Source organism: Scleropages formosus, chromosome 15 (genome assembly GCF_900964775.1).
Source record: "Scleropages formosus chromosome 15, fSclFor1.1, whole genome shotgun sequence".
NCBI lineage: Eukaryota > Metazoa > Chordata > Actinopteri > Osteoglossiformes > Osteoglossidae > Scleropages > Scleropages formosus.
Window position 1 is genome coordinate 24905979 of NC_041820.1, and position 26185 is coordinate 24932163.

A 26185-nucleotide genomic window follows, 5' to 3' on the forward strand; every position below is an offset into this window, starting at 1 on the left:
AAACATATTAGCATCACTTCTGTCCCATTTCAAGCTCCAGACAGATGAGGCAAAAAAAAAGCCATCCTAATGCTTTAGTCCCATTTATTAATATCTGCAATACATAGGAAGTTTCCACCGCAATTCTGCTTAACAGTTTTACACATGAGAATAGCAAGCTTTTCCTTCAGTAAAGTACATACATATCCCTCCATTAAGACCTCCCCACTCCTCACCATGTCTCTCTGCTCCAACATTTGCCAGCTTGTTCACATTTCTCAGACCATCTGAACTTCCTCCTAAAACTGTTTTTAAACTAGCTAGATTGAAAGTTTCTCATTCTACTCTACAATTCATGCAGTAACTAGCAAGAAGGGTTTAATCATGCAGACACTACAGCTACTCTGTGCAGAGCACAGCTACACCACGCTCATAGAAACTGTGTGGGTCCTCCTTGGTGGCGATGTCAAAGTCCACAGTGAAGATCAGGTCAGTGCGCGTGAAGTTCAAGTACACTGGCAGAGTGACCTGTTGACCATGGAAGGGGAAGGGATGTTAATGGTCAGTCAACAGGGTTGTGTCAAGCACAAAACAAGATACCAGTGCATACCCTTTGCAGGAACACAGACTAGAAGTTCATATAAAGAGACTAATAGTCTGAAAAAGAATTTCCATGACTAAGAAAAGACATGACTGCAACCTAAACTGCACTTTCTTGGAACAAGCTACTTTCACACCTCCTACTTCTATACTTTAGAAGTTAGAAGCTTGTCTTGCCATTTTATTGCCTTTTAGAGTAGCAGCACAGGATTAAGCTTGGTGCTCTAGAACAGAGCAGTCATTTCACCATAGGGGAAGCAGTGGTACATTAGGAAGGCCTCACCATGTTTCTCTTCTCCGCGTTGCCCTGTTTCAGCCAGTGCAGTTGCGTGAGGGGCAGCTCCGTGGAGATTGCTGTGGACAGGGAGAGCTTGTTGTTGCCGCATGTGGCTCCCTGTAGCTTCAGACCTGATTAGGGTGACCACAAGAACATTGCATTTTAGAAGCGACACATTACACAATGCAAATATAAAGCCATTCTGTAACAGGTGAAGTCTGATTCTTCACTACAAATGTCTGAAACCAGTCAAAAACAGGCACAAGTAGTAAGTTCCCCCACCTTTAATTCCAAAGCTGCAAGCATCTAGAGCAGGACCCTGGGAGGTGGTGACGTTCACCTCCAAGCACAGCTCTTCCAGAGACCAGCTATTGGCCTGGGCCACGTACTGGCGTGTGGCCGTGATGTAGGCCTCGGGGACAAACAGGCTGCCCAGACACACATGGATGTTCTGCAAGAGACCACAGCTTGTTAATGCTGACTTTTCATTATGCTGCAGCGTGGAATCTAACACACAAAACACTTTGCGCCTTAAAACTACTTCCCTTCAGAACACTTAACTATACAATATACTTTTCCAAAAAAAAAAAAAAAAAAAAAAAAAAATATTGCCATAAACTGTACAGCTGTATTTCAGAATTCAGTTAAAAGGGTCCTCTCCTAACCTACTCATGGTGAAGGATTGCCTGTACCAGGAATCCTGAGAGCCATGTTATCCAGAGTCTCGTGCTCCACATAGTATCACCCCTGACACATTGTGTAGAGCTCTTACCACAGTCTGTTGTGATCACCCTTCAGCAGCAAATAAGAGTACCTCGCCCACACTGGAGCTACTGAGAGCCACCCCTGAAGCCGATTTACCCTTTGGTCTATACCACCACCCTCACCTGTGGTCACAGGCTTTGGGTATAAAGCCAAACAAAACACACAGATGCTGTGAAAATGAAGCCCCTGGCAGGGTGGTGAAGCTCATTCCCTGACAGGATGTAAAGCTCAGTGGAATACAGTTGTTGCCCACCCACAATAAGAGCCAACTGAGGTGGTTGCCACACCTTAACAGGTCAAATACACACACAGGTATAACTATACCGCTACATTAAACAGACAATTAAAACAGCAAACTTGGGGGAAGGGACCAACACCCTTTCCTAATATGTTTACCTCTGACACATACCTAAACATCCTGCCTCTAGTTGTCTAGCAAAGCAGCCCAGATTAATCCAATTGAACTGCATCCATTCATACACTTTAGCTGTTAAACTGTCTTGACACTTCCAACACTACCAAGATGGCTTGTGATTCAACAAATGCTTTTCAAATCCCAAATGTGCCACTGCATAGTGCATCACTGGTTCACCTTCAGTTCCTTAGCACCTCCAGTGCCTGCTGCCTGTGAGATCATCTGCAACTGCTTGATGCGCTCACTGAAGTCTGCCACCCACTGGATGACCGTCATGGAAGTAGGAACTGTGTAGCGGGACCAGCTACGAGGCAGGATTCCTTGGAAAACACATCATATGATGTCAGTGACTGCCTATAAATATGGGAGTTAAGCTGCTCTGAAATGTGCCATACACCACATTACGAGTTGATACAAAACATCAAGAAGTAGGCAAGAGCTCCTTTCAGCAATCTTTAAACATCATAAATGTTTATATATATCAGTGTGAAGGCGTAGTGAGGCCAGACTAGTACCTTTGACAAGGTCGTTGATCAAGGTTCGCAACACATTGGTCTGCTTCTTCTTGCCTTCACACACCTGCACCACATCAGTGAGGTCCTGGCGTACGTCCTGAAGCATGCGGGCACCCATCTTGACCTCCCGCTCAAAGAAGCGGAACAGAGGGTCCTAGGATAATGGCCAAGGCAGGTAAGAGAAGCAGAAGTTAGTCTAACAGTCACTTAAATCACACATATGAACAACATCTATGTTACATGTACTACATTACAGTTAGCTGACACTTTTCTCCAAAGTGACTTACAATGTTAAGCTTCCTATAATCATTTACCCATTTATACAAGTGGGTAATTTTACTGGAGCAATGTTTAGGGCAAGTACCTTATTCAAGGGCCCTACAACTGGAGGGGAGACTCAAACCTGTGGGTCCAAAGGCAGCAGCTCTAACCACTATGCTACCAGCTCTTTTAATATTTAGTATATTAAAATACACATACATGTACTTCTGCCTACTGAACCAAGGCACTGACATTTACCTGTCAAAAAAGTGGCAATGGGTAAGGCGCAGCCATTACAAAGATCATTCTCTTCCCTTTGTCTCCCACAAGCTAACACCATTTGCTCACCTTGATGTTCTCCACTGTGCGCTTGAGGGGGTTGACAGACTCTGGAATGAGCTGCAGCCAGTTGCAGGCAGTGGTACGCAGCGTCCGCATCCAAGCAGGCTGGGCATCCGAGGAGGAGCTTGTGCGCTTCTTTTTCTCCGTCTCGTATGCAAGGTCATCCTCATCCTCCAACATCTGCATTTTCAGCATCTTACCCATCATGTCAGTACCTGACGAGAGGCAGGCACGGGGGGACCAGGGTGGATGGGTGGGTGTTGTGTGGGTGCAGACCAGCCCCGGGAAGGGGGAAGACAAAATTAATAGTGGCACACAAACTCAAAACAATGTGCTGCCTTCAAGGGGACAGTAATACAGTTAAAATAGCAGTGCATTAATAAATAGCAAAGCAACAAGTTTGTGCCATTCAAAACAGCAAATCTGAACAAGCCAAACAGGGTAATTTAAGGGATACTATTAATTTGTGACCATGCAATAGACTAAAACCGACACTGAGGTCAGGGGAGGGGGGGATCAGAGTTATATATATTTAAAAAAAAAAAAAAAAAAAAAAAAAAAAACTGGAAATACAGGATGGGTTGAGGACTTTAAAAGCTGGGAGGAGGATGCCCGTCAGGTGACATGATGGCAGTGAAATACAGCTACTGGAGGTTGAGGAAACTCCCTCACACTGTCATTTGCAGAACACACCCAGAGGTGTGTGTGGTCAGAAACAAGGTTAGCACTGAATAACCGTGTGGTTAGAAGGTCCAAGGAAAGCTGTTTAAGTCAAACATCATCTATGCGAAAACACAGATACACAAGATGTGCTTCATATGCGACCACTCATTCTCTTACAGCTGCATTAGTGTGGGATGTATCTGAAGATGACACAAACAAGTGTGGTTAGCATGGGACATTAAAGTTTTAAAACACAGTTCATGATGTACTAGCCATTCACCATTTACTCTTAATGTCTTACAATAAATATCACATCAATGGACAGCCAGATATATGTTTAGCAGATCTTTCCAGTATCTAATGTACACAAGCAAATTTTAAATTGCATTTTTGATATAGCAAACTAGACATCCCTCAATTTACAAACTTTGTCTGAAATTTTGGTATGCTGGCTTTTGATATAAATTTTCATTTCCAGAATGAAAAAAATCATTAAGTATCCAAAGTGTTTTCACAAAAAGTTGCACTTTGCACGAGTTAAGTAGACAAACGCAGGCAGCAGTAATGTACTGTAGCTGGCACTAGTATACAATGAGCCGTTCTGTTGGTTTCCACGCATTTGTGCGGTGGCAGTGCAAGTATGACTGCCGAGCCTCTTTCCTCATACACCTTGTACAACTTACAATCAACTGTTCCCTTTACGCACTAACAGTTAATACCAGTAAACTGCTTTGTTTAAAAAACAAACACACAAAATGGATTTGATATGGAAACACTCCACTTCTAGAAAGTCCTGCCTGGAAACATACCCATTAATTACCTCAAATAATTGCTTACAAAAGTGAAATGAGTACTTAATTTTAGTTCAAAAACCTTTATCTCCTCTGAAAGAAACAAAGCAAGTATTTGCATGATACTTATAAAGTTTGTGCACATTTCTAAAAGCACATACACATGAAAATGTCATTGTGTTTGTTTCTAGCTGCACACAGTTTAATCATAAGTATCAATTGGACCAATGTGCACAACCTTGTGCAAATATATCAAAACACCAGGACGACTAACCTGCAAGTAGGTTACTTATATTAAATGGAACGCTGTAAAGCTAATTTTAAATAAAACAGTAATGCACTCAATCAAAATCAGGATGGAAAAAAATGAAATGTAATGTGAAGATTAAGCCTGCAAAAACAAGAAGCATTACAACAGTGAGGAGCACAGAAGAGTACGAGACACCAGTTGGAGACTAAAATGAGGTTCAGAAATATGATAGCATCTATCATAGCATCTAATGGCCAACAACAAGAAGCGGAGATTACCCTGGGTGGTGAGTAGGACCTTTTCAGCATTGCTAGGAAGCCCCAGCCAGGATGGGGTCTGAGTGTCAGGAAGCATCTCCACCCAATGTATGAACTCCTCCCGTCTAGGAAACAGACACCAGCACCATAAAAGTTACCAGACTCCCACCCCCCAAGGAAAAAAAACCCACCACGAATTGCTTAAAGTATAAGCAATCTTAAAAGAAAACTAGAGAGTTTAGCCATCACTGTATATGGCTTGGAATCAAATGTAGCTGCCCCCCCCGGTGTTATTTACACGGCTGCTCCTATAGTACACATCACTGACCGGATGCCATCAGGCATTTTGATGTCCTTGTGTCCATCAACTTTGATGGCAAGTTTGAACTCGCTGTCAAAGCTGCTTGTGGTGAAGATACGGTCAAGGAAGGTATTGAGCAGTCTCTGGTCAAACTCGTTGTCAATGCGGCCTCCATAAATGGACTGGGCCATCAGGGTCTTCAGGGCAGCCCAAGGAATCTTGTCTGGGGAGATGTTTTGGCGACCCTGAAGTAGAAATCAAATCTTACTGTGAAATTTTTTTTTTTTTTTTTTTTTTTTTTTTTTACAGCTTTGGCAACAAAAACTTTGACCTCACAATATAAGATTACTTTTCATTCAAAGCAAGTGCTAACAAAAGAGTTCCTGAAGAGGTCCAGCCTGTCTGCCCGATTTAACAGTAGTATTTAATATCAGCAACATCTTCCATTTAAAAACCTATGAATTCTGACCTTTGCCGTGTCATCTAACCAAGTATCCACAGTGTCGCAGGCTGAACGCAAGTCTGACTCTCCAAACTCATATTTCTTGGACCAGCCCAATGGAGCATAGCGCAGTCTCTCCTGAATGACAGCATGGAACCAGGCCAGCAAAAAGTACAGACGGGCACGCTCATTGGGAGCCTGTGGGGGGAGAAATACAGAGCACAATTCCTTTCTCTCTCACACTCATGCAAGCACATACCCCCTGCAAGACATTACTTGGTAGTGTAAGGAATTCAGACAAATACTAGGAAAATTACACAAAAAAAAATAAATTAGGACAGAAGTGTCCTTAAGTCAAAGAAAGCTACCCTATACAGACCTTGCACATTCGAGCAACAGGGATGCTGCTGAAGGTCCTCAACATGTTGGCCTTCACGCCTGGTGGTGGCTCAAAGACAAAAATTCGTCCAGCCCGGAGCAAGTTAACTGGTACCTGACGTAGGGAGAAAAAGGTAAGCAATTAAACCGATGTTCCAGAGTTGTAGCAAGGTTTTTGCTTCTAAAGCTGTGATCTAGGGTTGTCATTTTTAATGCAGGACTTGCTACCTTGGGGTTGATCTCCATTGTGAGGAAGAGACGGAAACTGGCGTGTGGCTGCATGGAATGGAGCTTCTTTTCAAGCTGCATCAACCAACCTGGGGCCAGGTGGACATTCTCCAGCATCACCCACCTGCAAAAGGTGGATCAGTGAGAGCACACTTGAGTCACAAGGCAGAGGCAGCTTTGAAACCAAAGCGTGTGAACACATGCTGGTGCATACACTATACATCATAATCCACCCACAAACCTTCCAGACTTCACAGCTGTGTTGATGTCTCGGTCAGCTTTGTTAAATCCCTCTGCAGATCCTGAGGAAACAAGACCAAAGAAAAATAGCTGATATATTTGTATCACTACAAATGAGGGGAACAATATTTTTTTTTTTTTAAAAAAAAATCTTAGGCTAACTTACCAATGGAAATGGACGTGATGTGCTTGTTCTGCTCGGCAGCCAGATCTCTCACCAAGCCGCTGGCATCATAGCCAGGTACAGAACACATCAGCACCGGTGTACTGGGCTTCACCTGCAGAGGAAATGCCACTTGTTTAAACAGATGCCCATGATTTGGTGTCCTCTGATTTTTTTTTTTATTATTCTGTGGAGGGAATAACCATTAGTAAGGGTGCAACAGTTTATAAAGGAGCAAAAAAAGGGGGTGCCATAAATCAAACCATAATGCTACACATTTTAAATATTAAATTGCTGTTTAGTATAGAAAAGAGACTTGATCTTTATGGGTTTCCATGTACTAATCAGCACCTATACCATTTCTACTAGAGCTGTAGTTCTAACAGCATTCAAATGCAACTCCTGCAAAAAGCTATTGTAAAGCCAATGCACTAGATACCAAGACAACTTTGCTTAATGTGACCAAGGCTGTGTAATTGAGAGCTTAAACAATCTGGCAACCGTGCTACAAACAGTTTGAAAATGTACCATAGTCATTTGTTCTGATAAAATGCTTTCCTTTATCTGTTCATAAATAAAAAGCAAAAATGAAAGAATTAGTATTTAGGTTTTTCCAGTTGTTCAGTACCCAACTGTTCGAAGAATATTAGTGACTGCTTAATCAATTTGAAAATTCACTGTAAAACATTTAAAATGTACTTTATTTCAGAACTTAAGGCTAATTAAGCCAACTCATTTAACATTTCCTTGGTTTGCCATGAAGTCTTCATATGGTTTTTTTTTTTTTGTCACAGGAAACAATGTCCTCAGGGATTTATATAAAAGCAGCTGAGCAATTATGAGCTCAGGTGAGTGAAAATTGGCATGTCCTGTGGGATGGTGACCAGGCCAACTGCTCACCCTTCTCTAGAAGGATCCCTATGCTATTGCACCTATCAGCATGTCAAAGCCAAAAAAGTTAAAAATCAAACATTAATGGAATGAAAGTACAAAAATAAGCTGTTATTTAACAAAATACCGTCACCAACATTTTGTCACATAAGTAATAAGAGCACTCAGAACATGGTAGAAAAGCAAATTCAGCGGAAAACAGACCACCACCACCAGCCTGGGGTCACAAGACAATAGAAGTAAGATAAGTTATTTTTGCCAATTTCTCCACTCCTTTGGAGTCATTGGGGTGTTTCTGTATTACATTAAAAGTCAATGAAATTACCTCCTGCAGACTGACTACCCTGGATTTTGTACTGTGTAAGCACTGAGTTAACCCCCACTTAGATTTACTGCTACAATTTTATTCTACAATTCATTACATATTATTCTGTAATTTAAAAAAAAAAAATTCTGTACTTTATAGTCTGCAATGCATCGCACTCAGGGAATTGAAGTAGTAGTATAATACTTGTATGACAATGAATGTGAATTAAATAGAACACACATCGAAATGCTGTGCATTTGGGTTACTTGATGTTTACCTCACTGTCAACAATGCTGGCCAGATCCAGTGGTTGCTCAATAGCAGCCATGAAGCTGTCTCCCAAAACCTTGGCCACAAAGATGTGAGACATGGCAAGCAGACGATCTGGCCTGAAAGTCTGAATCAGAAGCAACTGGTGCATGGCCTGGCCAATGGGACCTAAACGGGAACAGCAGAAATAATTTAGTCAAGACTCTTATGGCTCTTTTTAATAGGATTTAAATAATATTTGACAGGGATGGGAAGCAATGCAGTTAACCATTGTAATAATACCTAAAGCAAGCTAAAATGTTGGAAAACTCACTTGATGTTTTCTCCTCTGTCCAGAGGTAGGGCACCGACAGTTCTGGAGAGTTGCTTTCAAGCCACATGAAGAATTGCTGCAAAGCAAAGAGGTAATGTCTCCATTCCAGAGAGGAGCACATTCCAATGTCCTTCTTACAAAGGCAATTATGTAGCTTGTCTCACCTCATCAGCCTGCACTTTGGAGACAAGGTCTTTGAAGGCAGGCAGGCGGCTGAGCCGGATCATGGCCTCCGTCTGTTCAGTGCTCAGGCCTTTTACCTTGGGGAGAGCTGTGCCTGTGAGAACAATCTCTTTTCCTCGCAGGAAATGCTGGAACTCCGCATCAAATGATGGCTCACTGGAGGAAAAACAGTCAGTCAATTTCATAACAGCCTCAAGTGTTTAACCTAAGCAATTGCATAGCTGATCCAACAGTGCTTTGGTTTACCTGATCATGCCTTTCAGGTTGATCCTGGCCAAGAGCATTGCAAACGTAATGTGGTCATTATGGAGCATGCCTCTTGCAACCCTGTTGAAAGCAACCTATTGGAAAAAGAAAAGAGAATGTTATCAAGAAGTTGTGTCAGTCTCTCTCAACCCATTCAAAGAAGCAATGAAGAAATGCCGCATCAGGAGGCATAGTGGTTAGATCCGCTGCCTGAAAATTGTTAAAGTTAAAATACAAATTTACACATACTCCATTTCAAATGTTTTAACTGGAACTGAATCTGTAACTATGAGGGATGCCCACTAAGCTTTTATTGATAGTGTTGCTAAAGTTGAAAGCAGCCAGAAGTAACTAGTGTTGCACCTTCTTATATAATGAATCTCCCAGCAATTGATACTGAATATAAGGTTGTGGAGAAATTTGTCATTTTAAAATTTCAAATAATTACTACGCTGACAGTCTAGTGTCATCTTGTCTACCCTGCTTTGCACCCTACATTTCCACGACAGGCTCTGAACCAATGAGATTCTGAACTGGGAAAGTGAAATGGGTGGAAGTTTTAAAAATTGAATCACAGCTTTATATCACATTTTTATGGAATTTAACCCACGAATTAATGGAAATTCAGTATTACCCAAGATACTGATTCTGGCTTAGTGGCAGAGGAAAGAAAGGACACACACAAACAAAAATGCTTCTACTCCCAACTGTGTTTGCAAGTTGTGAAGCCAGTATACTTCTTATTAGCTGGTGTGGAATACAATTTTACTGGAGTATAGACATGCTGCAGCAAGAGCCAATATACCTGCTATAGCCACTACAGCACTGTTGAAGCAGTACCTGGAAGAGGTCCTTGGTAATAAATGAAAGGCGCTGGCTGTGGTCACTGACACTCCTCAGGTTGGTGTTCTCGTACAATACCGTGTGATAGATGTCCAGGAAGAAGTGAAGTGAATACTGATACAGGAAGTGAATCTGTAACACAAACAGATCGCCATAGGTTGCATAATGCCAGTTGTGTGAGCTATGATACCCATTGTCTGACCCAGAAATGCTGCCGAGGACTACAACTGCACCTGGTTGAGAGCCTCCATAGTAAAGTAGATGCTACTGCAGGCTGACGAGAGTGACAGATACTGCTGAGACACTGTCTCCACCTCCTGCATGACAATGTCAGTTTCCTCCACCTTCCGCGTCACTTCAGCTGCCTCCTTCTTTAGGTTTTCCAACGTGGTGATAATCGTGTCGTCATCGAGGATGCGCCCCTTCACCTCGTTCAAGGCCTGCAGCAGAGATTTCTCCAGCTGCCTCAGACGCAACTGGAACTCACCTGAAGACCACAAGGGGAAACTTTATTGGAAGTCCCCCTAGTTATCTTTCTCTTACTGTACTTTTATGCCCTAGCCACAAAGAATTAGTTTGAAAACCAATGGTGGCAAGTATCAACCACACAACATACATAATTCACAATTTGTTGCTTTGACGCACAAAAGACTAGGCTGAAATTCCCCAGACAACAGAAAAGCAGTTACCCTGCAGCTTGAGGAGGTCTGAACGCTTTTCATCAACATCGGGTCTCTCTGCCTTCAGCACTTCGTTCAGACATTGGCTTTGCAGACTGCTACGTGTCACTGTGAAGTTGACGAAAGTCACGCGAGAGCACAGGTCTGGCGGGAACTCCACCTAAAGAGGAAGAGGTATCAAATAAAGGTCTAAGAGTACCTATAGCTATGAAAATTCAAAATGTTCATCACAGGCCTCCTAATGAACATCACACTAATGCAATTTAGTAAGTGGGAGCGTACCGTTGGGTCTCTCGTCGACAGGAAGATGACAAAAGATGGTGACAAGTCTATGTCCTGGTCACCAAGGGTGATTAGCACTCGTCCACCAGTTCTACGCACTTCTCTATTGAGAACTGGGTTCAGAATTGGGTCATAGCTCTCTACATCCTGGAGAGAGAAGACATAATTACTCCCTAAAAAGAAGCATGACTACCTTACATCATACATGTGTATTGTAGAATATGCACACCTGAGAATTTAATTATGTAAATATTTTTTCTGACAAACACCTTTGATAATGATATTTTCCTGCATGGCAACAGTGGAAAAACTCTGAAGTGTCAACACAATGACAGTGAAAGTTTCCAATTACTTGCCCTCAGTAACCTCAGTTACTTGCCTGGGTAAAGAATAGCCAATAATCCTTCTCACCTGCACCAGCAGAGGATTTCCAAACCGCAGGGCACTCTCCAGATTTTTCCTGAAGGCATCGTCCAGGAAGCTAGTTCTGGTGATCTTGCGGTCCTTGTATTCATTCATGATAAACTCAGTAGCTTGACCAGATGGGTCTATGATGAGAGGGTACCTGCACAGCAGAACCACCACAAACCAAGTATTTGTTACTAATCTCTGGACACCTTCTCAGCAAAAACATGCAGACATGTCAGAAACCGTAAGTAGTTTAGTGACACACTCAGGGGGTGATTGTAAGCTATGAAGATGTGGTGCTACATACCTGTTGAACCGTTTCAGCATGATGGCATTCTCAGTGCAGAGGTCGTCAGCAGGCAGCGAGTTTGCCTGCCAGCGGAGCCGCTCATCTGCATTAGACAGGTATTCGGTCCTTGCTATGTCTGTGCGGAACTAAGGAATCAAGAACAGGCAGACATATTAGAACACACTTCAGATCCTTCAAATAAATGGTAAATTTTTTTTTTTTTAAAAAGCCTACGAAGAGTAGTCCCAGGGCAGGGAACATCTACCTGGATGTTGGCCTGCTGCAAGTGGTGTGACCAGGTAGTAAAGAGGTTCTGACGCATTTGCTGATCGAAGTAGCCAGCATAAGTGATGAAGGCAGCTGACAACAGACAGTCTCCAGCAATTGTGGACATCTGGTTCTTAAAGGTTTCACTGGTCTTCTCCCAGCGCTCCCTCTCAGCTGACAAGCTCTTGAGCAAGGCAGTGCTGCGGTTCACCTGTACACAACAAGGAACGGAGAAACGATGACAATGCAATAAACTAAACAAGGAAAACCCCCAAAACCCACTTGCAATGAAGCCCAGGTATCCTACCTTCGCTTCAACAGCTGCCAGGTCAGCCTTGATAGCCTGCGCCTCAGAAATAAGCACAGCATACTCCTCCTTGTATCGAGCAATGCTGGACTCCAGGTCACGGATCATCTGCTCCACTTCTTCAGCCTTGGACTTGTTGTCTTTGGCATCATCCTCCAGTTTTTGCAACTCGTTGCGCAATGGCTCCACACGTTTCAGCATATCTGCATAATTTAGCTTTACAGGAGGAATAGGTAAGAATTATAGGCTCAGACCTCTGTCTACATTAATTTCTAATTGAACAAAACATTTTTTGCAGAAAAAAGAAATACCATGAAACCAGATGTGAAAAGGCACCTCAAATGAGATCTGACGGTTGTGCATTTCCCACATTTCAGGAAAAAGTCACATCTAAGGTGACTGGCAGAAGAGCAGAAGCAGGTCGGCCCATACCTGAGCAATGGCCCACTTCACCATAGGCCCACAAGCAAGAGAGGCTCTGTTGACCTGCTCGTAATTGTAACTGGGGTTGGATATGTAGTTCTTCTTCATCTTTTCACGGATGGAGTCGCTGTGTATATAGAGTGCCCATGTTAAAGCAACAATAAACCTCCTCACCCCACAGTGCGCTAACATAAATATGGTAAGGTTATGTTATCAGAATTTTAGAAGGGAGAGAAAAGGACATGCTCCATCTGTAGTTATACTGTAAGTTGTTAATGGTAATGTGGAAAAAAAAGGAGAGGAAAAAAAAAAAAAACCCACACACTACACTTCTGACCATATAACAGTATTGATGTCCCCAGCCAGTCAGTTCTTAAAAGCTTCATCACCAGGAGTGCTCACCAAGTGTTCATCTTGGCATGGTCATTCAGGTGAATAATGAGAAAAGTGCTTAAACTGAGCACAGCAGCATGGCAAGGGCACAAAAGCTTCTCTTGCTGCTCAATGAACAGGAGAGACACAGAGCAAACAAAATGCAAAACAATACCTCATGTCCTCAGAGACAAAGTTGACTATGCTGGAGATAAAATTCTCTCTGATAATAACTTGTCTGATCTTTTTCCAGTCATTAGTCTCCTCCCCCAGCAGGAGGCAGATAGACTCTAGTGCCAGCTTTACTGCAGCAGGTGGGTTGGCCATGGCGCGCACTTCAACAAGGTGCTGCTTCTTAATTGAGCTGACAGCTGGGGATGGAGTTGGGGTGGGAAGGGGAGAGACAGGGGAGGATGGCTTAGGAACATGCAGGACAGATTTTGGGGATGTGGGAGTGGTGCGGATACTGCGTCACAGCTAAGAGCGAGAGAAACTGCAGCTTGCGACGGATGGGTATTAACATAATGGACCAAATTTTTGTACCACCGTACAAGACATACAATTAACTACAGAAGGTGAATTTTTCCATTTTGTTAAAAGAACAACTAAACAAGTCAGCACTATGGAATTCTACTACACTATAGCTCTAGTGAAAAGCTGCTTTAGAGTGGGCCCTCATACCACAGGCAACAGTTTCTCTCTGCAGCCACCGCATACTCTCCACTTGCTCTGGTCACCTTATCTCATCAGCAGAAAAGTTTACAATGGTGGGGATAAAGTTCTCCCTCATAATGATGGAGCGGATCTGCTTCCAGTCAGTTGTGCTCTCGCCCAGCAGCAGGCAGATGGACTCCAGGGCCAGCTTGACTGCCGCAGGTGGATTAGCCATGGACCGAACTTCTACCAGGTGCTGCTTCTTAATGGACTTAACAGCTAAGCTCATCCAACAGGAGGCACAGTCGAGTGTCAACAGTGAAAAAGTCAAGAAAAACAGCAGAGGAGAAGTTAACAAGAAGTTGACAGGAGACAAAGAATCAGCAGTGAATGGGCAAGGAAAAAGTGAATTGGGGAAAAAAGCAAAAAACTTAAAACGTGAAACCCAGAAGATGGAGTGGGTCTTTGAGCCAATGAAAAACTGCACTAAATATCACATACTTGTCATACACCAAAGGACATCCATGAAACCAATTTTTATACTGAAGTTTTAGGAATAAAGTACGTTCATTGCAGTACTAGGCAATAACAGATTCAATTTGGCACTTGTTTTAACAGGATCTGGCAACAGGATTATATCCTCGCTACAACACTTTTCCAGTTCTTTCATTGAGCGTGCACGCACCTCTTAAATATTGAGGCTGGAGAAAAACTAGTGTTAAAGTTTACAGAGCAAGACCTGGACATAGACTTCAAGGCTAAAATATTTCAACATATGAGCTAACATTATTAGTGATTACTGTGGTTCTGAACAGATGGGGGGGGGGGGCAAGATGCACAAGACATTTGAATAAGATGAATCTTACCATTCTGAGCCTCAATGACAGCAGGCTCCACCTGATCCAGATCTTGCTTGACTCTCAGCTGCTTTTCTTTGATCACTTCTTGCTGTCTGTAGACAGCTTCTTGAATCTCTTGACTCATGACCTATCAGGACCCACAGTTCAGACCTGCCACTCCTTGACATTCTCAACTGGAACAGGGGTTTTCAGGACAGGTAGGAATGCAATGACTTTACCTTCTTCTTCTCTGCCTCCTGCTGGTCTTTCACCATCTTTTTCAGCTTGTCATTGGCAGCAGCATTCTTCATCTCCAGCTCTTGACTCTTGATCCTCAAGTCTCGACGAAGCTCCTCCACCTGAAATAGGCAAGCCTTTTAACAGAAGTCTACATACTCCATGAGGGGCAGGAAGCCACACGAGGCAGATCTATTGCTGTTCTCATGTATGGACAAGAGCATCTTGCCTGGTCCACAGTTTCCTTGATCTTGCGCAAGCCCACATTGAGGTGCATCTGCTGTTCTTCCAGCTCACTACGTTTCTCATGAAAGAGGTCAGCGTAATGGTTGATAAAGTCTAGGTAATGACGTGGTGTGATGGCCATGGTGCGTCCGCCACGCTTAGCCAGCCGATTGTTTGCCTAGAGTGACCAAAAAAGGATTAACTACATAACAGAATGACAAAACCAAGCCGTTTTCCCTCCTGATAAAAAGGGATATTCATTTTCCATTTATGTCACAGAGCCAGAGAAGAGCAGTGAGATACAAATGGAAGCAGCTGACCTGGTGCAGGGTCTGGTGGACAAACACACAGCCATTGACAATGGCCTCACGATGGGTGGGAGGCTGGGGCAGTTTGTCGTACACGATAGGCATGTAGTCGGGCACTTTGTAATTTGGCTTCTCCAGGTCCATCTTACTGGTGAATTCTTTGCCCACCTGATACAGGGCCTCAGTGGACCAATCTCCAAACCAATTAAGCACACATCTGTATGCACGGAAGGTGAAGAGGGTTCTAAAATTACCTGGTTTTACATCAATACAGATTGATAGATACAAAACTGACATAATGTGAGTGTACAGCATTTTTGCTAATGCCTTGTTACTAAAACTATAGAGTATCTGGTAATGGACACAAATTTTGCCTCCTGAATTTAATAAAAATGGACAGTTAAATCTTGATGAAAATGTTACGTTACAAGAGGACATCTTTTTTAGCATGATGCTAACGATGCCCACTAATCTAGAAAAGAGACTGCTGATATAGACAGTATCTGGTCAGGGCCAAAATCTGACCTGTTGAAAAGAGCAGGGGATGTGGCTGCACGGTCTTTCAAACCCTCTGAAGATGGGTTCATGGTGAAGACCACATGCAGGTTTCTGATGACCTGACTTGTGAACCACTTGTAGAGCTCTTCATGCGTGTCCAGCATCAGGCCCTCCTTTTGGGCACCCTCCTTGCACTGAGTCATCAGAGTAGCATATTCATCTCCTTCGAAGAGCCCTGGCACCTAGACAGCAAAGAGAAGTGCTTAGTATCTGCATGGCAAATCAAGGAAAATTTTTCGTATTTGTAACAAAGTTTTTGTTCAATCATAGATTTTAAGGAACAAGACTAAATACTTGAGTGTAACATGTCCTTACCTCTCCATTGGCTAGTAATGTATTCATGCGCTCCAGGAATCCAGAGTCCAGCACGTTGGACTCATCCATGATGAAGGCAATTTTCTCATTCTTGCACCCAGAGCGGCGCAACACTGTTCGCAGGTCCTCATCAAAGTCCTCACCTGTGTACTTCCTGTGCACCTTCACAGGTTTACCGAGAGAGAGAGGGGGGGAAGAAAAAAAAAGTAAAAACTTTTCCAAGTACATTCCGTAAGCCTAAATTATAAAGACAAATGCAAAAAACTCAGCGGTGTGTCTATCCTGTCAAAGCTGTTATTTAGGGTACTAACCTTGATCTGGTATACACTGAGGCCATTCATCCAGGCTACAAAGCGGGAAAGGGTGGTCTTTCCGGCCCCACTTACTCCAATGAGGAGTAGATGGCCTTGTGGCTGTCGGAAGATTCTGAGGAGGACGTAGAGGACCTTCAGACTGGTTTCAGAAAACAGCAAGTGGCAAAATGTGGGGGGGGGGGGACAACCCCTTTACCTATCAATTCTAAGGACATGATCCAAAACTTCATTGAACAGCACAAGAGGAACATCAAGCTCCTCTTCATAGAAGACCTTGAGACGGGCTTTCACGTAATCTCGCAGTTCTTCCTGCTCAACGGGGACGTAATCCTGAAAGACAGCACATCACCTTCATGTAATGCAGCTCTTCAAATAGCTTTACGCAGCTGCTTGACCACAGCTGCAGTACGTTTGATGCGACACAAACTCCATAAATAGGAGCAATACTTGTCACCAAAACAGATCATTTATTATCTGCAAATAAAAGTGTCTTTTTGATTCATGCAAGTCAGCTACCAGATGACCTCACCTTTGAGAGCCAGTTACTGTACAGAATAGGTCGGTTCAGAGCCTTCTCACGGTCAATGTTGGGGAAGTGTTTGAGAGCCACTGTGTCAATGTTCTCATCTGTCCAACGTCTCTCTTCATCCTCCACTAACCTGTAAGAGGTAAACTGTCAATCTGGAGACCACAAATGGCATCTTTCTCTTGGATGTAGACTTCGTTCACTACCTTCACTTTTGTGTGCTCTCTGGCAAAAGGAATACCACTCTCTGTATACAACTGACAGGGACATCCATTTAGTGGCCAAGACTAGTTTACAGTAGAAGGGAACTCGTTTTATTTTTTGTCAAAATCCTGTAGGTGTGAAAAACCAAACCAGCAGACAAAAACACTACACACTGACACCTGCAAGCAGCTAAATGTTCAGTTTTAGGGTCTTGGAGTTCCTCCCACAAAAACACATACCTGTCCTGGAAGAGACGCAGGGCTTCGTGGGCCCAGATGCGGATGAGGCCCTCAACAGGGAGAGTCTCCAGAGGTCGTAGAGCCTCAAAGATTCCTCTCACCCAACGTGTCATCTCTCTGGGTGAGTAGATGTAGTGAGGTTGAGTGTCCTGAGTAAAGCGCTCCTGTCAGGGGGGAGGGGTAAATTATCCAGGTTAAAGCCCATAAACAGGAGAGAGGAGGGGGGGGGAAAAAAAAAAAAAAAAAAAAAAAAAAAAAAAAAAAAAAAAGCAATGAATGAAGCCATCTGTACAAGAATTTTTCTCCTCAGTTACAAAACATGCAATATAGTTCATAACCATTATGCTACACAAACACTTTGTGGGACTTTCCAGCTGTTAGGTTACATTGTAGCTCACCTGTGACATGGTGTAGAACTCAACCATTGCAGCAGTCAGAGGCTCAGCATAGGTACGCAGCGAGGGGATGAGCCTCAGCATGGCACGGTTGAAGGTTCCGTAGATCTGGGTAAGTGATGCAGGACCAGGGTAGTCCACATACACCACTGGCACATGTCTCAGAAACCTGGAAGCAAGAGCCAAAGGAGAAGACGTATAAACATCAACATCAACCCAGAGCAGCAATATACCGCGTGCTATGGAAACAAAACAGCTTAAATGTTGAGTCAAAATGTTTTGTACCTGTGAGTGAGAGGCTTTCTGCCAGGGTCTGTGGGAGGATTACATGCCCCAACAAACTGGATCCTTTCCAGCTTGACCCAGGTCTGGTCTGAGGTTCGGTAGAATCCACCATGCTCCACCATCTACAGAAGGAAATGGTAACAGGCACATAAGAGGTGAAACTCAGCACAGTCAGTGTCAATCTCAGCTACAGTCTCTCAGACATCTATACCAAGTTTAGTGCAATTGACACTAGCAGTACTTCTACACTAACAAGCCACAGACCTGTCTGAGGAAAGAGATGACCCTCTGGGTGCCATACTTGTCCATGTCTGGCAGGTTGATTTCATCACAGAACAGAACTAGCCACTTGCCCAACTGCACAGGTGCCAGGACAATGCCATTGGGGGTGCGGCGGTATTCACAGTAGTGGTCAAAAGTCTTTAGCAGTAGTTCTGGGGTGGTGGCACTAGAGAAATTCAGGCCCACAACCTGGAACAAAAAAAGAGGAAGACTTGTAGCCTCATTCATCAAAAGCTTCTTTTCAGTAATGATTATACAGAGGTTCAGAGAAAATGCGTTCATACTCACTTCCATGTCAGGCAGGGCCCGGAGGGCGCTGAACAGGGTCATGGTTTTACCAGACCCAGGGGGGCCACACAACACCAGTGGCTTGTGCTCTGCAAGCCAGGTATACAACAGGGCCTCATGACGCACTGTGTCCAGGGTGGGCACCACCACATCCGGTGCAGCTACCTTGTGAGTCTCCACCTCAATTTGAGGCACCTTAGTCTGCCAGGACTGCCATTCACCTGTGATGGATACCTGAAGAGAAACACCACCTTATATATAACTCTGAACTGAACCAACATGTCTTTCTCTCAGCATGAAGTAAAGGGGGGAGGGGGTTAACATGCACTGGGCCTTAACCACACAAGACGAGTCAGCAGACCTGACTTGTATTAACACATGGAACTTGGTACTAGAACCCTGCAATGGAGCCTAGAGCCACTGGGCTTCTAGAATCCCGAAACTGTGGTTGTATTACACACTTACCTCATAGTCGATGATGGGAACATTGGGTGCAGATGGCAGAGGGACAGTTGTAATTCGTCGGATGTACTCGCCCAGTTCTGCTCTCATCTTCAGCCTCCCGTCACCAGAGAAGGACCAGAGGACGGCGTAGATCAAGTACCTCTGAACAGCAGCAAAAATTAGGCGCAATACTCAAACGTATTGTTTTGTTACACCAGATAAGTGGGCACTTCAAACTCATGAATTATGATATGAGGTAATACAATAACATGACTTTTAAAAGAGACTGGAAAGCTCCAAGACAAGCATTGATTCTCTTGCATGTGAAAGTATGTCCCCTCACATATGAGTCTGTGCAAAGGCAAGGTGGTGATTCTATACTTTAACTATGGCTGTCTCACCTGCATGTAACGTTCAAGCTGGTCGACAGGCATGGGGAAGTCTGGGTGGTTATTGTTATAGAGGGCTACGTTGCGGCAAGCCTGGTGAAGCATGGAGAAGAGGGAGCCCATGCAGCGTAGGCGAGTGAAGTCCATTATGTGCTCCATCCTGGATGCATGCTCCAAGGCCTTGATTACCAGCCCTGTGGAGGTGAAGTAGGGCTGCAGGATGGCAGCCACATCCCTCTGGATCTAAAAAGTCACAATGTTTTAGAGTTTGGTGGATTATGTGTCATATGTGCCAATTACATAGACATACTGTTTGTTAAAATTTGTCTGGACCAAAAAAAAAAAAAAAAAAAAAAAAAAAAAGACCTGCAACATAGGGGAAGCAGCCTCTTCCCCCTCATCTTCAGTGCCCTTGCGCATACGCTGCGCCTCATCCTCGCCTTCATCCAATGGGATGCTCCGCAGCCGGGCTAGGAAATTGTTGAAGATCATATCTGTGCTGAGGACATCTTCGCTGAACCATACCATGCCACAGCGAGACACAGTGGCAAGGGTTGCATACTTCAGGTCCTGTACCTCAAACATGATGCGCACCTGGGAGAAGAGGACAAACAAGGGGTTTTAAAAAAAAAAAAAAAAAAAAAAAAAAAAAAAAAAAAAAAGTGTTCTATACACTAAAAATAACCATTCTTGTGAGGGGAAATGGATGTTACCATATGAGAATCTAAGCTGAAGGTATGCATTTTAGAAACTGTATTACTAATTATAGCAACTCAGGCAGGTATTATGATGTAATAAATCCTGGCCTGTGGGACCAAGATATTTTAAACCAACAATACTACATTGAAGCCAAAATTTTTTACATAATGCCTCAAATGAAAAGGCTGGAGATTAAACATTTTCCACTGATATGTGCCATATGAATGAAATGAAAGAGGGCTAACATTGGGTGGCAGGCTGAGACGCTCTCCGTTGGGCAGGGTTAACAACTTGTTGTCATCCAGGACAGAGTTGAGGTTTTCTACCCACTCAGGGTCCACATCACCATCAAAAATGATCCACTGGCGCTTCTGCAACTCACCACGCACATTGTCAATGATCCTGTGAGAGGGGAGGAAGAAGGGGGAGAGAGAGGAAAAAAAAAAAAAACACGCAAACATTGTGTTCGCATTAATACTTTCAGAGCATTCACATTACATCCCACAATTATGATTCAGTTCAACTGTCACTTTCAGAGCCAGTGGTTCTCTTAGCTGACAGTCAACACAGACAATGCTTACTTCCTGAGAATATGCGTGAACAGTCCATCAGTCCACTCGCGGGTGTTTGGATCAAGGGTTCCATAGAGGTGGTCCTTGCTGATTGCTTTGGGGTCAATTATGTGTGCGACACCCTCTACCCCCTCCAGGCGCTCCAGAGCCTTGAGCAACACCCTCCAGGCCATGGTCTTGCCACTGCCTGAAGGACCCACCATCATAAGCCCGTGGTTGATCTGGGTGATCTGATACAGCTGGAGCACCTGCAACATATGAGGAAAAAAGAGCATAGCTTCATCACTAAAGCAAGGTTGTTCATGTCATGCCTATTACAAAAATTTGCATGCAGCAGTTTGCGAAGCCTAAAAAAGCAAGGTAAAATTCATACAAAATATGGACCCCCCACCCCATCTACAATAGAAGTCTTTCTAGAACTGCACTAAACAGATGACACTTAAAATTCCATTCATTCTGAACATGACATGTACCTTCTCAACCCACATGCTTCCTACATCATCTCCATCCCCGTAGGTGAGGTACATCTCAGAGCACACTTTTTTAAGTTCCTCACGGAGAGCTGTCATCTCCCCACGCATGTATTGCACTCCAGGGAATACATCTGACAAAAGGCTGAAGAGGAGTGGGATGTCCTCTGCCACCAATTTGGGGACCATGGTCTCACACACACTCTGGATCAGGATCTTGGGCGGAGGGAAAAAAGGGTGGACAGGGTTGAACACTTAAAATAGAGCCATATGAAGGTCTATAAGTACAAAAACAAGCCAGAATATAGAGAGGGAATCATTTTTAAAAAAAAGTTTCCAAAATAAGACAGGGAAAGCTGCACAAGTCTGACACTTGTATGCCTCTAGCAAGGAAACCTTGTCACATCAAAATGTTACCTCCTGTTCCGGAAGATTCTCCGCAATCTCGTTTTCATCAACATCCTCCCCACGCTCACGCTTCTCCCGCTTTATCTTCTGGATGCGCTCCCGTTTGACATTGCCGGCACTCACCAAAACGCTCTTCAAGGCTCGCAGGCCAAAGTCGTAGTGACTCTGGGAAGACAGCTGCTCGTCACACAGCCTAAAATGAAACAACGTATTGTTAAGACCATGATCAAACATATAACAATATCTTGGTCAATGCTGTGGAACCTGACATAACATGTGGCAGTGCTCCCTCACACTAAAATAGAGATGTGAGAGAAATCCAGAGAACATTCAAAAGCTTGCACTTGACCAGTTTTCAAAATAACCTTGAAAGGATCAAACTTTCCCAAAACTGCAGCCAACCATGTGGCTGAAGATCTAGGACAGGGTACTCACTTGAAGAAAGGAACAATCTTGTTGGCCAGGATCTCAGCTGTGCGGAAACCCTGGGAATACAGCATGACCTGGGCAATGAGCTGCCGATCAGGTTTGGTCATGGCCAGGCTGCGGAATAATTTCTTCAGGTTGTCGGGCAGGTTTGAACGGCCAGCATATCCAGGGTTCATGGTGATGAAGATGGCCATATCTGGGCTCACCTTCACCTGCTTGTTCAGCAGCTCACAGGTAATGGGTGCACCTACAATTAAATGGCAATCATCATGCCATCTTCAAAACTAAACACAGTTATAGTTAAAAAAAAAAAAACCTAATAGTCAAAACAAATGACTAAAACTAATAGTTTTAATCGTTGAACACCACGTACTGCGGTCTCTGTTGGGGTTACTATGCTCCCTCAGGGCAACTTGGATATATTGGACCTGCTGGGAGACAGCAGAGAGCATCCTCTCCTCCAAACGGTTGAACTCGTCAAAGCAGCCCCAGGCACCCACCTGACACAGGCCCACAAAGATGCGACCCATTGCCTAAACAGAAGGGAGAAGACAACCAAGTCACTTTTTACCATTCTAACAGCTTCAGGTTCACCTGAGCAAAAAATCTAAACCACAGTGCACAGCCATCAAATCTTTAATACCTGAAAGTCAAATGTCTCATCGCAGTTGAAGACCAGCACAAACCGACCCAGCTGATGACCGAGAGCCTTCACAGACTCTGTCTTTCCAGTTCCAGCAGGTCCTGAAAGGCAAAGGAAGGTAGGAAAATTGATACGAGATTACATTTAGATTTTTTCTCCAAAGCAATGTACATCTCATAGAAAACAGTTTGTGCATTACCTAAGAGAGCTATAGCTACAGATGCATGATTAAGCACAGTTAATTTCCTTCACATGCACCAACATTCACATGTAGTTGCATAGAACTTTACCAGAATATTGATAATTCCTAATCACCTTTGTAGTTTTTTTTTTTTTTTTTTTTGGAGATACATATAAACATTTACAGAGCCACTTCTGCAATGCAACGAAAAGGACTGATCCTAACATGATCATGAACATGTATACCTTACAGGCACAAACATTTATACCTTTACATGATCTTAAGAGATCATGAGTGAAGTGAGTTCGGAGGAGATGAGTTTTAAGAACCTTTTTAAATGCAGACAAAGATTCAGCAGTTCCAGATTACACCGTGACCAAGAAAACACTGTATTGCACCTTAACTGAACCAGAAAAGGAAACCGTTTCCAAACGGTGCTTTACAAAGTAAGGAATAGGTTTAAAAAGAACGGACTTTGCACTGACCAAATGGAGAACCACCAAGTCGTGCCTCTAGGGCTTGGGTCATAGTTAGGTAGCAGCGGTCAGTGAGAGGGGTCTGCACAAGCTTGTCCTGAACACCAAGGTACTCAAAGCCATAGTTGAACTTGGCATTGGCCATCTGGATGGAGAGCTGCTGCAGCACATCAGTTTGCTTGGGGTCGAAGTAGAAGCGCATCTGACTCAGCCATTCAAAGGACTTTGGGTTGTCGATTTTGTTCTTTATCAGGGACCTGGTCACATCCCTCTGATGGACCAGCTCTGTGATCTGGAACAGATGAAGAGGTTTTATTACAGTATAAGTGCTTATACATCTCTACCGCAGTTAGTGTTTTTCACATGAAAACGTCAAATTGACGTTGAGAGTTCTGAAATAAGGCCATTTTAAGGAAAAGGATACACTTACCAGGTGCTCAAGTTTCTTCCTGCGTAAGGGAGGCTGTTCCATCAGCACCGTGTCAGCCAGAACATTCAATGTGGCCTCCACATTTGACAGAACAGACTGAAGGGGTGCCATGTCTGCACTGCCTGAAATGGTATTTAGGGCACTTTCCACATTCTCTGACCAGGCAATCTGGGCTGACAAGACCACCAACTGAGCCTGTAGAACAAACATTGTGCACGTTGGTTAAGTGAAAGATTAATCATTTAAATGATTAATGATAAATGTTATATTCATCTGAAACACCCGGTTACCTGATATCTGTCGATCCAGTTTATGTAGGTGGTGAGATCAATGGAAGTTCCCTTGTTGAAGGCGCCCACCTCAGTCACTGACTCAGCTAGAAGCTTGGCCAAGGTGACCCTCATTTCCTTCTCCACAAGAGTCAGCCACTCGTTGATTTTGGGATGTTCCGTGATGGACACTGGGGTCTTGTAAAGAATCTTGTAGGTAGGGGAAAAAGGCATCAATCAGTCCATTCTCAGGGTTACTCCCATCTGTCAGATTATATTTAATCAGTCACAGAAATACTCTACCTCCTCTCCCTCACGAGATGAAATGCCCAGGACTTCTGTATTGTCTTCATTCAGCAGGATGCTGGACACGCCAGCAAACATCTTCTTGAAATGTTTCTGTAACTTGGCCACATTCTTGCTGTTGCCAATGATCTCCAACAGGTCTTCGTCACCAACAAAGTAGAACCTAGGGAGGCGTTGAGGGGAGGAAAAAAAAGAAAAAAAAAAAAAAAACCATCAGATACCACAGACTGTCCAGTACAAGATATTAGATTCAAGGTGCATGGCAAGTAATGAACGCGCAATTAACCTGGGGAAAGATGAGCGTTCCCGCTCTAGGTACTCTCCCAGGGCCTTTTGGATCTTGCCCAACAAGTCAGCAAGTCTCTCCAAGGATCTCTGCACTCCCTGGATGTTGAGGACATCCATCACCAGTGGCGATTTGGTCACTTTCTTCATCAAAGCCAAGAACTCTGTGCTTATGCTGGGGGGGATATTAAAAAAAGTGAAACTCCACCCATCTTCCCATTTGAACATTGACGTAAATAACATTTTTTCCAAAAATAATGCCACTATCTATTGATGGTATTACATCCAAAACAAGGGAATATAAAAAAAGCAGCAAAAAAGTGTGTTTGTTGTAAAAATGGTAACATTACCTCTGGAATCTCTGGGTTTCTACTGGCAGTAAGTGCTTGATGTCAGCACTGCCAGTAAAGATCCCCTCCAAATAGACCCAACGCCTCTGGACATCAATCCACACATCAAACAGGGCCATGATGCGATTCAACTTGTCCTCCCAGCTCAGTGCATCCTCTTCAAAAACCTGCAAGTACACAATGCAATGGAGACCAACATCAAGGTCTCTATATAAGTAATCAAAGTTTTAAATAGTCATGCATTGCGTTCACATGAACATTAACACATAAAATCACTTACTTTGTAGTATGGTGACAGCTTCATTGCAGACACACTGTTAATGTGTTCTTTGACCTTATTGAAAAGGTCATCCCAGCCACGGATGAGGCGGCACTTGTTTTGGTAGTTGACCAGGTCAAGTTCATAGGAGTTCCAAACTTCGCGAATCTATAGGACGTTAGAGAAATCCCACTTAAAACCCAAGTATGAGGTAAAATCCTACTGAATCTGTTCAATGTGCCTAAGTTTAACCACTAATCTTTCCAAACATGAAGGCCACTTTGCTGACTCACCTGCTTAAGGAACTCTTCCAGAGCCATCTCTCCCTGGGCCACCAAGAGCACATCCTTCACAACCATCTCATTCTTCTGCAAATCCACATCCCAAATCTGGCCCAGGGTCAGCTCAGAGAGCACCCAATTCACATGTAGCCTTTTCATCAGCTGCTTCCAGTGCCGATCCTTCAGTGCCTCTGACTTTAGCTCAATCACCAGCATATTGACCTGATTGCACAAATCACAAGTTTAGAGAATCCAGTTACAGACAAATGTACAGATGATGGTCCAAGATTTGGATGAGCAATAGAAATTCTCACCTTCATATAGCCCTTCAGCAGCCTTTGTACATACTCATAGGATGCGTACTGCCGCAACCGTGCCGGGAAATTCTTCAGCTGGTTCAGAAGTCCATCTAAGCTTTGACGCAGCTAAAAATCATAAAAGACTAAGCTTTGAATACCACTGTAATAAGCACAGAACTCAAGATGCAGCATAAAAAGCAGAGAAAGTTAACCTTGCGTGGCTGCACGGAAACCCAGGGCTGTTCCTTCATCTGGTCAATCTGCTCCCACACCTTTGACAGTTCAGACCATACCCCCTTTAGGTCCTGGAGTTCCTCCAGTGCCACCTACAGAAGGCCAAGGTAACAAACAAATTTTCCTTTGCAGGCACACATCCCA

At 43.7% G+C, this 26185-nt stretch overlaps 1 protein-coding gene across 2 annotated transcripts in view; it reads right to left on the reverse strand.

Annotated features, from left to right (window-relative positions):
• Positions 1–67: 67 nt before the first annotated feature.
• The window catches only part of dync1h1 (dynein, cytoplasmic 1, heavy chain 1), a 36690-nt gene continuing 10572 nt past the window's right edge, over positions 68–26185 (reverse strand). Inside the window, exons 18-78 of one of the 2 annotated variants that reach the window (XM_018764149.2) lie at positions 26020–26133; positions 25823–25933; positions 25521–25730; positions 25249–25395; positions 24969–25135; positions 24620–24793; positions 24331–24496; positions 24049–24237; positions 23759–23953; positions 23338–23620; positions 22672–22772; positions 22402–22561; positions 22035–22275; positions 21609–21792; positions 21195–21407; positions 20731–20969; positions 20395–20551; positions 19817–20044; positions 19463–19693; positions 19083–19223; positions 18618–18851; positions 18312–18518; positions 18048–18169; positions 17766–17931; positions 17368–17531; positions 16928–17057; positions 16595–16728; positions 16396–16510; positions 16085–16246; positions 15737–15951; positions 15224–15428; positions 14908–15081; positions 14681–14800; positions 14469–14589; positions 13124–13319; positions 12586–12703; positions 12154–12369; positions 11845–12057; positions 11598–11725; positions 11294–11447; positions 10883–11029; positions 10610–10760; positions 10154–10407; positions 9918–10052; positions 9078–9172; positions 8813–8987; positions 8649–8724; positions 8343–8503; positions 6871–6982; positions 6706–6766; positions 6465–6588; positions 6238–6351; positions 5886–6056; positions 5444–5661; positions 5137–5240; positions 3161–3369; positions 2552–2705; positions 2214–2356; positions 1139–1307; positions 863–987; positions 68–507 (exon numbers count right to left, since the gene is read on the reverse strand). In XM_018764149.2, the coding sequence (XP_018619665.2) occupies positions 379–507; positions 863–987; positions 1139–1307; positions 2214–2356; positions 2552–2705; positions 3161–3369; positions 5137–5240; positions 5444–5661; positions 5886–6056; positions 6238–6351; positions 6465–6588; positions 6706–6766; positions 6871–6982; positions 8343–8503; positions 8649–8724; positions 8813–8987; positions 9078–9172; positions 9918–10052; positions 10154–10407; positions 10610–10760; positions 10883–11029; positions 11294–11447; positions 11598–11725; positions 11845–12057; positions 12154–12369; positions 12586–12703; positions 13124–13319; positions 14469–14589; positions 14681–14800; positions 14908–15081; positions 15224–15428; positions 15737–15951; positions 16085–16246; positions 16396–16510; positions 16595–16728; positions 16928–17057; positions 17368–17531; positions 17766–17931; positions 18048–18169; positions 18312–18518; positions 18618–18851; positions 19083–19223; positions 19463–19693; positions 19817–20044; positions 20395–20551; positions 20731–20969; positions 21195–21407; positions 21609–21792; positions 22035–22275; positions 22402–22561; positions 22672–22772; positions 23338–23620; positions 23759–23953; positions 24049–24237; positions 24331–24496; positions 24620–24793; positions 24969–25135; positions 25249–25395; positions 25521–25730; positions 25823–25933; positions 26020–26133 (9972 nt within the window). In that variant the 3' untranslated portion in view covers positions 68–378. Of the gene's footprint in view, positions 508–862; positions 988–1138; positions 1308–2213; positions 2357–2551; positions 2706–3160; positions 3370–5136; positions 5241–5443; positions 5662–5885; positions 6057–6237; positions 6352–6464; positions 6589–6705; positions 6767–6870; positions 6983–8342; positions 8504–8648; positions 8725–8812; positions 8988–9077; positions 9173–9917; positions 10053–10153; positions 10408–10609; positions 10761–10882; positions 11030–11293; positions 11448–11597; positions 11726–11844; positions 12058–12153; positions 12370–12585; positions 12704–13123; positions 13320–13685; positions 13882–14468; positions 14590–14680; positions 14801–14907; positions 15082–15223; positions 15429–15736; positions 15952–16084; positions 16247–16395; positions 16511–16594; positions 16729–16927; positions 17058–17367; positions 17532–17765; positions 17932–18047; positions 18170–18311; positions 18519–18617; positions 18852–19082; positions 19224–19462; positions 19694–19816; positions 20045–20394; positions 20552–20730; positions 20970–21194; positions 21408–21608; positions 21793–22034; positions 22276–22401; positions 22562–22671; positions 22773–23337; positions 23621–23758; positions 23954–24048; positions 24238–24330; positions 24497–24619; positions 24794–24968; positions 25136–25248; positions 25396–25520; positions 25731–25822; positions 25934–26019; positions 26134–26185 lie in introns of both variants that reach the window. The other variant, XM_018764148.2, reaches the window with a different exon arrangement.